Genomic DNA, 13,666 nt, shown 5'->3' with positions numbered 1-13,666 from the left:
ATTGGATTTGAATTAAAAAACAGGAATTTACCCCAAAAATGTTCAGGAGATCAAAAATACACTCCACACAGATGCACGCATACCTTACAAGAGAATGGGTTCTCTGTGCAAACATTAGGGACTGTACCGCAGACTCACCAGTAGGGGGTGCCGATGAAGGTTGCTCTTTTCTGTTGAGTGCTGGTGTTTTTAGCAGACACACCGAAATCAGCTGGGAAAGGAACAATAATCAAACAGTGTTGACAGTCAGTTGGGCTAGTGCTGTATTTTACTGTACAGCTTCACCCAGTTTGAAAATGTAATTTTTTAATTTTTTTTAATGACGAGGCATTTGGAGCATAACTTAATAAAATGGGGTTGAAAATTCAGGATTGACTGGATAGGAAGCCTAGTCTCTGCAAGCTTCACATACTAAAAGCACAGAAAAGTGTAACAAAGCACAGTGAAAGCATAGGGAAGCATTGTAAAGCACAGAGAGGTCTGGTAAAGCATAGGGAAGCATTGTAAAGCACAGAGAGGTCTGGTAAAGCATAGGGAAGCATTGTAAAGCACAGAGAGGTATGGTAAAGCATAGGGAAGCATTGTAAAGCACAGAGAGGGATGGTAAAGCATAGGCAAGCATTGTAAAGCACAGAGAGGGAAGCATTGTAAAGCACAGAGAGGTCTGGTAAAGCATAGGGAAGCATTGTAAAGCACAGAGAGGTCTGGTAAAGCACAGGCAAGCATTGTAAAGCACAGAGAGGGAAGCATTGTAAAGCACAGAGAGGGAAGCATTGTAAAGCACAGAGACGTCTGGTAAAGCATAGGGAAGCATTGTAAAGCACAGGGAGGTATGGTAAAGCATAGGGAAGCATTGTAAAGGACAGAGAGGTCTGGTAAAGCATAGGGAAGCATTGTAAAGCACAGAGAGGTCTGGTAAAGCATAGGGAAGCATTGTAAAGCACAGAGAGGGAAGCATTGTAAAGCACAGAGAGGTCTGGTAAAGCATAGGGAAGCATTGTAAAGCACAGAGAGGTCTGGTAAAGCATAGGGAAGCATTGTAAAGCACAGAGAGGTCTGATAAAGCATAGGGAAGCATTGTAAAGCACAGAGAGGTCTGGTAACGCATATACAAAAACCATGGCAAACCATGATAAATGCAAAGTATAACTGCAAAACTACCCCTTCTATAAGTTTCTAACGGTATTTTTGCAGTTTTACTCCCATGCTTTTCACATGGCTCTACTGTACGTTTACAACAGCTTACCCTGGCTTGCCATGTTTATTAATATGCTTAACCAGACCTATATTTACCTGTACTTGACCATATTGCACTTTACACTTTACTTTAATGTTACTAAGGTATGCTTGTATAAGGGACAGTGCTAAATTACTGTGAGAAACCTCTATAAGGGATTTAATGGAGGATCTGAGAGCCTAAAAGGTTTGGGAACCTCGGCTCACAATGCTTCCCTGTGTTTTTAATTGTGTTGTGGAGTCGAATTGCTTCTTCGTGCTGTGGGCTGGATTACTGGTTTACTGGTTTACTGGTTCACTCACCCAGCTTCACGTCTCCCTCCATTGTGAGCAGGATGTTCCCTGTCTTCAGGTCTCTGTGGATGATCTTGTTGCCATGGAGATATTCTAGGGCCTGCAGCGTTTGTTTACAGACCACTTGAATCTGGGGCTCCGACAGACCCCTCTCCAGCTCTGTGAAGAGAAGGGCACAGACACGAACACACACACACACCCGCACAGACACACACACACACACCCACAACACACACACACGCACAGAAATACAAGCATGCACACACCCCCACACAAACACAAACATGCACACGCACACCGACACAGGAATACACACACACACAGACACACACAGGCACACAGACACAGGAATACAAGCACACCCACGCACACCCACACAGACACACAATGTCAGTGTTATGAACTCATCAGATGCTGGGAGGAGATTCATTGCCATCTCTGATTGCAGTCCACAATTATTTTGAGTGCTTCTTACTGCAGTGACGAAAATACTGTGTTTTGTGTGAGTTCAGGAGCTGCTCTTTGGGTCTAGCTGCCTGCTGTAGGTATACAGCATGGAACACAGGTTCTACCAAAGTGTTTGTACAAGTAAGAGCCATACTTTTGTTTTTCTGGCAATACACTGGGTTTCACAAGCCTGCTTTATATATGTGTGCGGCTGATATCTAGAGCTGAAGAGCAGCTCATGAACTCAGAGTGAAAGCCGAATATAATTGCGATAAGGACCACAAAGAATGATGGCAAAAGTCATGCAAATGTAATAGAAAAAATGTAATCAGAAAATGTAATCAGAAAATGTAATCTGGAAATGTAATCTGCAAATGTAATTTCAATCGACCACTCATAAAATATACAGCAGATATCCCAAAAAAAGATACTTTGTAATACATTTGAAGCAATAGGGATCATAATCAAAGCTAATTAGACATGCATGCAACAATATTATTAACTAATTAATTTATTTAACCAGGAGATTTACCCATCGAGAAAGAGGGGGGTCCTGGAAAACAATAGAAGGACAATCGGGAAGTACAAACTACACAATGAAAACATGTGCGGATCAAACTGAATCAGCAGCACACTGAGATCAAAGACCAGACTAAATGAGACATGCATCTAGGTGTTAATGTGGACTGGAGGAGAAGCATTGGCAGGAGGTTCGAAGCAATTCCCAAATAAGATCTTTAAAATTAGGCAATCATACAGCAATACTAACATGAAAAACATTTCAGCTGCTGTAGTGGATCCCAGCTGAGCTTTCTCTGAGTGGGAAGGGAACGGCATAACAAAATATGATGAATAAGTTCAATTGTGGCTTTGTGAGTGCCATTCATTCACTAGTTTCCAATGGGGCAAAGGAGACTACAATGAGAGAACATTTAATGGGCAGCAGCAGCCCACACACTGCAGTACTTACCCAGCATTATAGCATCGAGAGCTCCACCGGGACAGAACTCAATGAGGATCTGCAGGGAGACAAGCAGCAACGCTCAGGGTTAGGACATATGACCTTGTAAAAACAGACGTAAGAAATCAATTGTCTACAGGCATTCTGAATGGAATTCTGAATATAGAAGTACCATGGTTTTTTTTTGTTTTTTTTTAATTAGATAACGATCAATATGGTACTCTTGTCCATATTTGAACTGTTGTGTTTTTATTCAGTAAATCGTGAAAGGAGATTATCAAGCTGCGCTATGAGATTTGACGTAGGCTTCAGGTTTCTCCGAATATATTTTGAAATGTATTTAGCACACTGCCTTCAAATTAACTGTTTCTGGCAGATTCGGTCAATCCTTCAGAGCTGTGTGTGAAACTTTCATCATAATTAATAACCATAATTGACCGTTTCTGATCAAAACCATGTATAATAACTTAAAAATGATACCTTTTGCATATTGGTGGAGCGTGAGTTAAGCTTATATATACATATCGTATGTTTGTTGTTATTCATATAAGAAGATAGGGGCCCAGAAGTGTATGTTTGCCTAGGGCCCCATGATGGGCTAATCCGACCCTGATTGCGTGCGGCTGTGGGCTCTGTTAATCCAACATTGAGTTATTAGGGCCACGTTTCTTTAAATCTGCCTCTATCTGACTGTGAGCTACTTTGAGAAATTAATTTGGACTGAACAGCCTTCGTCATTCCATTTAAAGCACGTGACCCACTCTGTCAGCCACACCCACTCTGTCAGCCACACCCACTCTGTCAGCCACACCCACTGTCAGCCACACCCACTCTCTGTCTGTATAGATACACACCACATCGCGTCACATTTCAGACCACGCCTACCGTTTGGAGGAAAACAAAGCCAACCCAAAGCCATAGAAAAGCCGAGGGCTAGCCTACTACCCCATTGCCCACTCAACACCATCCATCAGACTCAAATCTGGTAAATTCATAACAATGCCGAAAAGCTGCTGTGTTCCATTTTGCACAGCTAACAAGCTAAAAAAACAAGAATTCAAGTTTTACATAATTCCACGTCGCCGTACGGAGCTGGAGAGAAGGACTCGGTGGTTGCAAGCTATTCATCAGGAGGAGGGTGGCAAAATTTGGGATCCCAGCACCCAATATGCGTATGTGTGCAGCAAACACTTGGTCACTGGTAAGAAATAACTTTACAATTTATCGACTGCAGGCTATGTATGTAGACTAAACTATACCAAAGCCAACGATGTTAGAGTTGTCTAACTTAGCTAGCTACATGACAACAATGTCAGACTTGTTCAGCTGGCTAGCTGTCCCTTTAGTTTGTAACCATGTCAAAGAAAACCTGACAACGAAATACCAGAGAAACTACCGAGGAAGAGGAATGAAGGCAAATTATATGTTAATATTAGGTAATATTAACTCTGATGGGGTTTATCTGTCACTCTCCATGAAGGGTTGCCATTTGCCTTGAAGACTGTGCTGTCTGAACCTGGAGGTTTGTGATGGTACACAACCTGCACCCAGCCGCTGATGAAGAAATTGTGGGCATCCAGAGACCTATAGTTCTTCATTGCCTTTGTATAAATCCCTAAAAACAGTGATAGCAGTAACAACATGAGCAAACATGACTTTAGAAGAGACCTCATAATCAAAGATTCAGTAAGCTGGTGTATATCTGATAACGTCGACTCATAGGACATAACTTTAACTAGTTAGGTTTAACTAGCTAGCTAACTGACGCAAATCGCTAAGTATCTTAGCTCGTTAACTAATGTAAACTCGTTTTGACCTAGCTAGCGTGTCAGATAAAAGCACAAAGTCATTTATAAAAAGTTCAAAGAAATCAGTACATACCGGTAGACTCGATTAAGTAGCTATATATGTCTGGATAGGTCACCTCTGGCCAGCTTGTTGGGTCGTTCCTCCAGCAGTAATTTTGCAATGCGAAAGGACAGTCTGCAAGCCCTATATTATTAAGTTTTTTTTAAATATATCTGGTCCGGTGTTCTGGGCCCAATGAATTAAAGTAGTCATGGGACATACTATTTACGTTTTAAGTTAATATAGCAAATTAAATATGTATTAATCGATTATGAAAATAAGCAGGATTTCAGTGGATCCCTATGAGAGGCACCGGTTTGTTTTCCCCCAAGCGGTGGGCGTGGCCTAAGCATGGTGTGTATCTATACTCGTGCAGTAGGCGGGGCTGGCAGAGTTGAAAAGACATGATTGATGGAATGAGGAAGGCTGTTCAGTCCCAGTGCTTGGGATTCTCCAGATAAGCTTAAAGCACTTCAGAGATGGAAACAAGTCTCCCGCTGCAGAGCAGTTTGATTGATTCCTTGAGTTTAATAAGATGAGCTTGTTACCTATACACTGTGGCTAATCGAGCTTGTAGTAAAACCTGGAATAAGTGAATCTGCTGTGCACCAGGAGTCTTATTGCCATCCCTGCAGCTCAAAGCCAGGTAAAGGCAGAATTTGAGAAAAATGATAACATCTCCGTTTTAGAGCACGGAACCCAGAACCCTCCGAATGGCTGGAAGCAGCATAACATAGTAAGGAAGAGGAATGTAAAATAAAAATGAAAATGGCATTTGAAGCACCCTACTTCTTGACATAGTTTTTGGTTTTAACAGAGAAACACTAATAAAAGCTACCCTGAAACCAAATAAAAACAGATGCTTGTCTTGCAAACAAACAGACAATGGAGGCTACTCTCTCTCTCTCTCTCTCTCTCTCTCTCTCTCTCTCTCTCTCTCTCTCTCTCTCTCTCTCTCTCTCTCGCTCTCTTGCTCTCTCGCTCTCTCTCACTCTCTCTCTCTCTCTCGCTCTCTCACTCTCTCTCGCTCTCTCTCTCTCTCTCTCTCTCTCTCTCTCTCTCTCTCTCTCTCTCACTGTGACTCTCATCTGTGTTATTTGCTTGAGCTCTCAACTGCATAACAGTACTTTTGGACAATAGCAGAAAGAAAGAGCCAGTTGATTCACTTTTGGGAAGGTACAACCCTTATACATGTTCCCCACAGTAAAAGCATAGAAAGTGTAATAAAGCACAGTGACATCATGGTAACGCATAGGTAAGCCCAGAGGGTTATGGTAAAAAAAAAACAACCTGTGATACATTATGGTAAATACATAGTACTGTATCTCCAAGGGAAAAACCATGGCAAAACTGCTAAAAATCAGTGCTGATTTACTGTGGTAAACTTTTATAAGGGAAAAAACAAAAGCCCCATTAAACACAAGCCAGGAGATTGGTTGGGTTATTTTTAGAGTTTCCACCGTGTTCAAAAGATTTGCAGCCATTACCTCACAGGCTGACAAAGCATTCGGGTTGCAAGCAAACCTGCCTTCAACATCCTGTACATTCGAGAGCACACAGAGAGAGACAGGAAACACACACACACACACACACACACACACACACACTCACACACACGCACACACACACACACACACGCACACACACTCACACACACACTCACACACACACACACTCACACACACACACACTCTCACACACACACACACACCCTCACACACACCTCACACACACACACACACACACACACACACACATGCACACACACTCACACACACACACACACACACACACACATGCACACACACTCACACACACACACGTACACACACACACACACACACTCGCACACTCGCACACTCACACTCACATCATGTGTGGGGACTTCTCATTGACTCTCACTATATTTGTATTTACTATCTAACTCCAGTCAGACAAAACTCCACACAGGGTGAAAGTCAACAACTAACTAAACATTTTGGCACTTATTTTTTTATGTTTTATGAGGTGTATTTAGTTCTTAAAAAGGTGCTTTACAAAATGGGGACGTCCCCATGTCGTTTTTTCAAATTTTGTTCCCACATTGATAGTAATACCTGCCAACCCCCCCCCCCCCACACACACACACACACACAGACCAGCCCACACTTGAGACAATTTGTCTTTCTAATTTACACGGAATTATTAATCTTTTAATCTCTTATTTAACTTTCCCCTTTTTCATAACGAGTGTCAAAAACGCTGCGCAGAAGTAATAGAAATTAAGACCAGCTTGAAACTTTTTCTACTTCAGTTTTACTGACCAGTATCTTCATTTTAATGGCAGTTAGGGTAGAAAAACCAGATTGTTAAGGAAACCTTATTTACACACAAATGGTGCAAATGCTAAAATAACAAAAAGTAATCTCTTACTTTTGGCCCTGAATCGTATTACTTATCAATATCATTTTTTAAAGTAATACCTTATTGTAATAAGTTACTTTAAAGGTAATCTGATTACAAGTATTTTGGTACTCAAAAAAGTAATCTGATTACAAGTAACTTGTTCCTGTAGTGCATTACTTTAACAGCCCTATTGATAGGGTAATAGGGTATGACTATAATTTAGTTCCAATAATGAGGACAAGCAGAATCTCTCCCCCCACACTTTGGCTAGGTTTTCGCAGAACAGGTCAGTATATATACAGTAGTGACTCAGGTCAATATATATACAGTAGTGACTTCCAGCCCTTACCGACAGGCGGTTCTCGAACAACAGCGCATCAAAGAGCCTGACAATGTTGCCGTGGCAACACGATGCCAGGATGTCGATCTCGGTGATGTAATCCTCCAGCTCCTCTTCGTTCTTCACCTCGATCACCTTGGAGGCCACGAGGATCCCAGTCGACTTGCTGCGTGCCTGAGAAAAGAAAATGGAAAAATTGTTGTTAGAAAAGATTAAAATAGAAATCAAAGTATGTGAAGACGCTGAGACAAAAGATTCGGCCAGTGCCTTCGTTATTATACTGAGCTATTGTATTTTTCTTGATGCACGTATCTTGTTGCGATGACATAGTTAAATATTCAATAACTGCAAATTGCTCACAATTTAAAGGAAACTTAGTCAAGTAGACAGATGCTTCGGCCAGTGCCTTCTTCAGTGTTCACTGACACCCAGGTGAGGGTCTTCTGAGGAGCAGGAATCAGCCCTTGTCTTCAGATATGGCCAAAAGTTTTGCATCACCCTTTAGAATGAACTCATTCAGCTTCATAAAGTCGAATGAAACTTGCTGAATAATGTCACATTAATATACTGAATTACATACCGCTTTGTAGTTTTCCATATACTTCACGAAACACTGACATAAACTGAAAAATGTGACGTTTCAAAAACTAAAATGAAATACTGTACTACTATTATGGCTTCCAGTAGACTTTTGCAATATCATTTTGTAGTTTCTTTTGATTACACAATGTAAACAAAAGATTTAAATTATGTTCATATATATATGTATATATATATATATATATATATATGTGTGTGTGTATATATATATATATGTGTGTGTGTATGTATATATATATATATATATATATACAGACGTGCTCAAATTTGTTGGTACCTCTCCACAAAAAATGAAGAATGCACAATTTTCTCTGAAATAACTTGAAACTGACAAAAGTAATTGGCATCCACCATTGTTTATTCCATATTTAATAGAAATCAGACTTTGCTTTTGATTTTTTATTCAACATAATATTGTAAATAATAAAACAAATGAAAATGGCATGGACAAAAATGATGGGACCGCTAACCTAATATTTTGTTGCACAACCTTTAGAGGCAATCACTGCAATCAAACGTTTTCTGTAGCTCTCAATGAGACTTCTGCACCTGTTAACAGGTAGTTTGGCCCAGTCTTCCTGAGCAAACTGCTCCAGCTGTCTCAGGTTTGATGGGTGCCTTCTCCAGACTGCAAGTTTCAGCTCTTTCCATAGATGTTCGATAGGATTCAGATCAGGACTCATAGAAGGCCACTTCAGAATAGTCCAATGTTTTGTTCTTATCCATTCTTGGGTGCTTTTAGCTGTGTGTTTTGGGTCATTATCCTGTTGGAGGACCCATGACCTGCGACTGAGACAGAGCTTTCTGACACTGGGCAGTACGTTTCGCTCCAGAATGCCTTGATAGTCTTGAGATTTCATTGTGGCCTGCACAGATTCAAGGCACCCTGTGCCAGGCGCAGCAAAGCAGCCCCAAAACATAACCGAGCCTCCTCCATGTTTCACTGTAGGTATGGTGTTCTTTTCTTTGAAAGCTTCATTTTTTCGTCTGTGAACATAGAGCTGATGTGACTTGCCAAAAAGCTCCAGTTTTGACTCATCTGTCCAAAGGACATTCTCCCAGAAGGATTGTGGCTTGTCAATATGCATTTTAGCAAATTCCAGTCTGGCTTTTTTATGTTTTTCTTTCAAAAGTGGAGTCCTCCTGGGTCTTCTTCCATGGAGCCCACTTTCGCTCAAAAAGCGACGGATGGTGCGATCAGAAACTGACGTACCTTCACCTTGGAGTTCAGCTTGTATCTCTTTGGCAGTTATCCTTGGTTCTTTTTCTACCATTCACACTATCCTTCTGTTCAATCTGGGGTTGATTTTCCTCTTGCGGCCGCGCCCAGGGAGGTTGGCTACAGTTCCATGGACCTTAAACTTCTTAATAATATTTGCAACTGTTGTCACAGGAACATCAAGCTGCTTGGAGATGGTCTTGTAGCCTTTACCTTCACCATGCTTGTCTATTATTTTCTTTCTGATCTCCTCAGACAACTCTCTCCTTTGCTTTCTCTGGTCCATGTTCAGTGTGGTGCACACAATGATACCAAATAGCACAGTGACTACTTTTCTCCATTTCAATAGGCTGAATGACTGATTACAAGATTGGAGACATGTGTGATACTAATTAAAGAAACTAATTAGTTTGAAATATCACTATAATCCAATTATTTATGATCTTTTCTAAGGGGTACCAACAAATGTGTCCAGGCCATTTTAGAATATCTTTGTAGAATAAGCAATAATTCATCTCTTTTCACAGCTTCTTTGCTTTATTCTATGACATACCAAAGGCATGCAAGTATACATGATAAAATAGCTTTTAATTTCATCACTTTTCAGGAGGAATGAAGCATTATTTCAATGAGCTGTAAGGGTACCAACAAATTTGAGCACGTCTGTATATATATATATATGTATATATATATATATATATATATATATATATATATATATATATATATATATATAGTTTATTATGTTTCAACCCTGAAATTCTAGGTAAAGCAAAAGGTTTAGCCCTAGCTGTAGAGGGACAGCATATCGAACAGGTTTGAGATGTTGTCTTAGTTTAAAGACAGGAAGTTGTGTTTTTTCTGTTCAGCTGGAAAGGAAGAAACCGCACTCAACCCTCAAACAACAAGTGAGCCTCTGTTACCAAGGTGACACATTTTTTGTTTTTAAGTATCAGTGGTGGCTGGTGAATATTAATTTTCTTCATAGCTTTTTTTTAGAGATAGTTACAGGTTTGATTTTTGGGGACTGTGGAGTAATACGCAAATCGATTGAGGGATCGGAAATCAAAACCAAGAGCCAATTATTATTTGGTAACACTTTAAAATAATGTTTGCAAATTCCTAATGAATTCCTAACGAATCCCACCTTCTGCACTTTCTCTGAGTTCTGAAGTCATTGAATTTAGCTCTGTTAATTCATGTGGATTTCATTACCCATAGTCATTCGATTTGTCTTTGTAACAACTTAAAATATTTTTAAATCATGATGAATTATTATTATTATTCATTTCTTAGCAGGCACCCTTATCCAGGGCGACTTACAATTGTTACAAGATATCACATTATTTTTACATACAATTACCCATTTATACAGTTGGGTTTTTACTGGAGCAATCTAGGTAAAGTACCTTGCTCAAGGGTACAGCAGCAGTGTCCCCCACCAGGGATTGAACCCACAACCCTCCGGTCAAGAGTCCAGAGCCCTAACCACTACTCCACACTGCTGCCCAGAATTCATGCCCTCATACTCGCCCACCAGGAGATTGGAAGAAGTGTGAATTCATGCATGAATGCCTACCTTACACATGCAATCAAAATCAATGTGATATTTTTTGAAAGAGGTAAAACACCTGTTAATTTCACAAAACTAGAACCAAACAACTAAGTTATATATTTCAAGTTATATATTTCAAGTTATATATTTCAAGTTCTCTTTCAAAAAATAGGAATTCATTAAAGAATAGAGAAAACGCATTGTAAATACGGCCCTTGAGTCATTCGCTGACAAACGTTTCGACGAGAAGTCTTTTTCAATGTCTTCGATGAGGTAGATTCCCTCAAAATAATAACAGAACTTTAGAAACTTGAAACCATAAATTAATTAATTGGACCAATTAAGCTTCCAATAAGCTCTTAATTGGTCCAATTAATTAAGGCTACAGTTGGAACAAAAACCAGGAGGGACACTGGCCCTCCAGGACCTGGATTGGAGACCCCTGCTTTAAAGTGAATTTCAAGTTTCTGTTATCTTTTAGAGGGAAATAAATATCAATTAGACTGTATGAATTAGATGTTGATCGCATGTATAAGGTAAGTAGGAATTAACACTTCTCCCAATCTCATGGTGGGCGAGTAAGAGGAATTCATCATGGAATAAATCCGGGTAATTAAACCCACATGAATGGAAAAACGTGGTTGCATTCCTGGAAGGAGAATCCACCCACTAATCAACACGTTATAGCCAGCATTCATGTCGCTTCTTTTTTGTTTGGCCTCTCAGTCACACGAGGCGAGGTCAAACAGGGAGACGGCCGTCTTTAGAGCCTGGAGGAAGGGCTACCCTCAGCCATGGATTCCCGAAGGTTTCCTCCTACCAGCGAGTAGGGTTTTTTCCTTACCCGAGTGCAGAGTGGTTCGTATTTAGTTTCTGCAGGGGGTGTGGCAGGCCCCGGGTTCTCCCTCAGTGCATTTCACGCTATGGGGGGCAGGCCTGTGTTTCAGCTGCTTACTGTTTCTTCATCCTTTTCCTATTTTTGGGGGGCAGGTGGCATCGCGCCACTGCAGTTGTTGCGTTAACCATTCATCAATTTCTTTTTCCAGTCATGGTTTGGCGGCCTTGTCTTTTGGGGGGGGGGGGGGGGCGGTCGCTCGGTGAGCCACTTCCTATCCACCGCACTAGACTACACGATGTGATCGTGTTTCAGCTAGCCGGCCAGCATCGCGGATAGCTGTCAGCACCCACGGACAAGGTCTCTGGACAAATTCATTAGCATCATTTAATCGTCTGTTCAATTGCAATTTAAATCATCCGCATTGCGGATTCACCGTACTGAATTAACAAGGGCTGAATTCACAATAAATCACTTCAGAACTCAGAGGAAGCGCAGAAGATATTCTGGTGTTATTCCTGTGGGATTCAGACCGAGGATTCATTAGGAATTTGCATCCATTATTGAAAGAATAGTGGAAACGCTTTGAAAATATGACCCTGAGTTTCTTTTAGTAATTGGTTTTATTAGGTTTCTTTTCATATTTATAAGAGAGAGAAAAATAGTCAGCTCTGAAGGTGGAACGGAAGTGTCTGTGGTTTTAAGTTGATCATTGGAAGCCTGTCTGAGTCAAACATGCACCTCACGTCAGCAACTGGTGCAGGAAGGAGCGAGCGCACAGGCACAGCGCCATCAAAACGGTCTCTGCTCTGTCGGAGACCTCAATCACCCGAGCAGAATAACTATTCAAAGGGACAAGCATGTAACCAAGCGTGCTAAACAGGGGATCTGATTGAATGATCGCACAAGTCAAAGTTATGTAGCGATTAATCGAAAATAATTAAAAATAGCAAAGAAAACAAAGGACGTTAGGACTGTTGTTTTCTGAAAGGGAAATGAAACACCCACTGCAGTTACAAATCTTGAAAGGGATGGGAATAAGACTCCTATTGCATGGCAGTTTCACCCATTCCAGGTTTTAGTACGAGCTCGATTAGCCATAGAGTATAGGTAACAAGCTCAGGTGTGTCTTCTTAAACAGGAATGGATTCAATTGCTATGCAATGGGAGCCTTATTTCCATCCATGATTTATTTATTTAAGTGTTTAATGATCTTAATACATTAACCCTCTGTAAAAAAATCTAAACCTCATTTTTTGCTCCCCTCTTTTCATTGTATTCGTGATTGATGATGTTATAAGGTCAATAAATCACCCTTAAGGGGGGAGGGAGGGGGGGGGGGGCAGTATTTAGATTACCACTGTTCAGATCATTAAAACACACCCCAAGCTCTATTCAGCATTCTGAAATTGTTTATTTCAAGTTCTGGAACGTTAGCAAGTGTTTTTCTCTTTAAAATAAAATTGGAGTGAGAAGGCTTGAATTTCCACTACAGCAGTCAGCATTTCTATATTGTACGACTTTCAAGCAGTGTCTTGAAAGCTTGTATTTTGCACGTGTACAGCAGGTTGGTCCAATAAAGGTTTCAAGCTCAATTATCAATGATTAATTTTATAATGATTTCTATTTGGTATGACAATGTATCCCCAAACCCCCTTATACAAGTTTACCACGGTATTTTGATATTTTTCCCATGCTTTTCCCATGGTTTACCATGTCTATTAATGTGCTTTACCATACCGCGCTGGCTTTACCTTGCTTCCACTCTGCTTTATTACACTTTGCTGTGCTTTTACTGTGGGAAACTTGTATAAGGGTTAGTTTACCATGGTTTGTTTTTTAATATGCTTTACCAGACCTCTCTGTACTTTACAATGCTTCCCTATGCTTTACCACACCTCTCTGTGCTTTACAATGCTTCCCTATGCTTTACCACACCTCTCTGT

The 13,666-nt window shown here is 40.6% G+C and overlaps 1 protein-coding gene across 1 annotated transcript in view; it reads right to left on the bottom strand.

Moving 5' to 3' along the window:
• LOC117966134 (serine/threonine-protein kinase 10-like) overlaps positions 1 to 13,666 on the bottom strand; it is a 30,927-nt gene that overhangs the window by 15,763 nt on the left and 1,498 nt on the right. The window contains exons 2-5 of the mRNA XM_059008682.1: positions 7,521 to 7,685; positions 2,948 to 2,996; positions 1,540 to 1,689; positions 139 to 211 (exon numbers count right to left, since the gene is read on the bottom strand). Of these exons, the coding sequence (XP_058864665.1) occupies positions 139 to 211; positions 1,540 to 1,689; positions 2,948 to 2,996; positions 7,521 to 7,685 (437 nt within the window). The remainder of the gene's footprint in view (positions 1 to 138; positions 212 to 1,539; positions 1,690 to 2,947; positions 2,997 to 7,520; positions 7,686 to 13,666) is intronic.

This window comes from Acipenser ruthenus, chromosome 37 (genome assembly GCF_902713425.1).
Source record: "Acipenser ruthenus chromosome 37, fAciRut3.2 maternal haplotype, whole genome shotgun sequence".
Taxonomy (NCBI): Eukaryota; Metazoa; Chordata; class Actinopteri; order Acipenseriformes; family Acipenseridae; genus Acipenser; species Acipenser ruthenus.
This window is presented reverse-complemented; position numbering and strand designations above follow the sequence as displayed.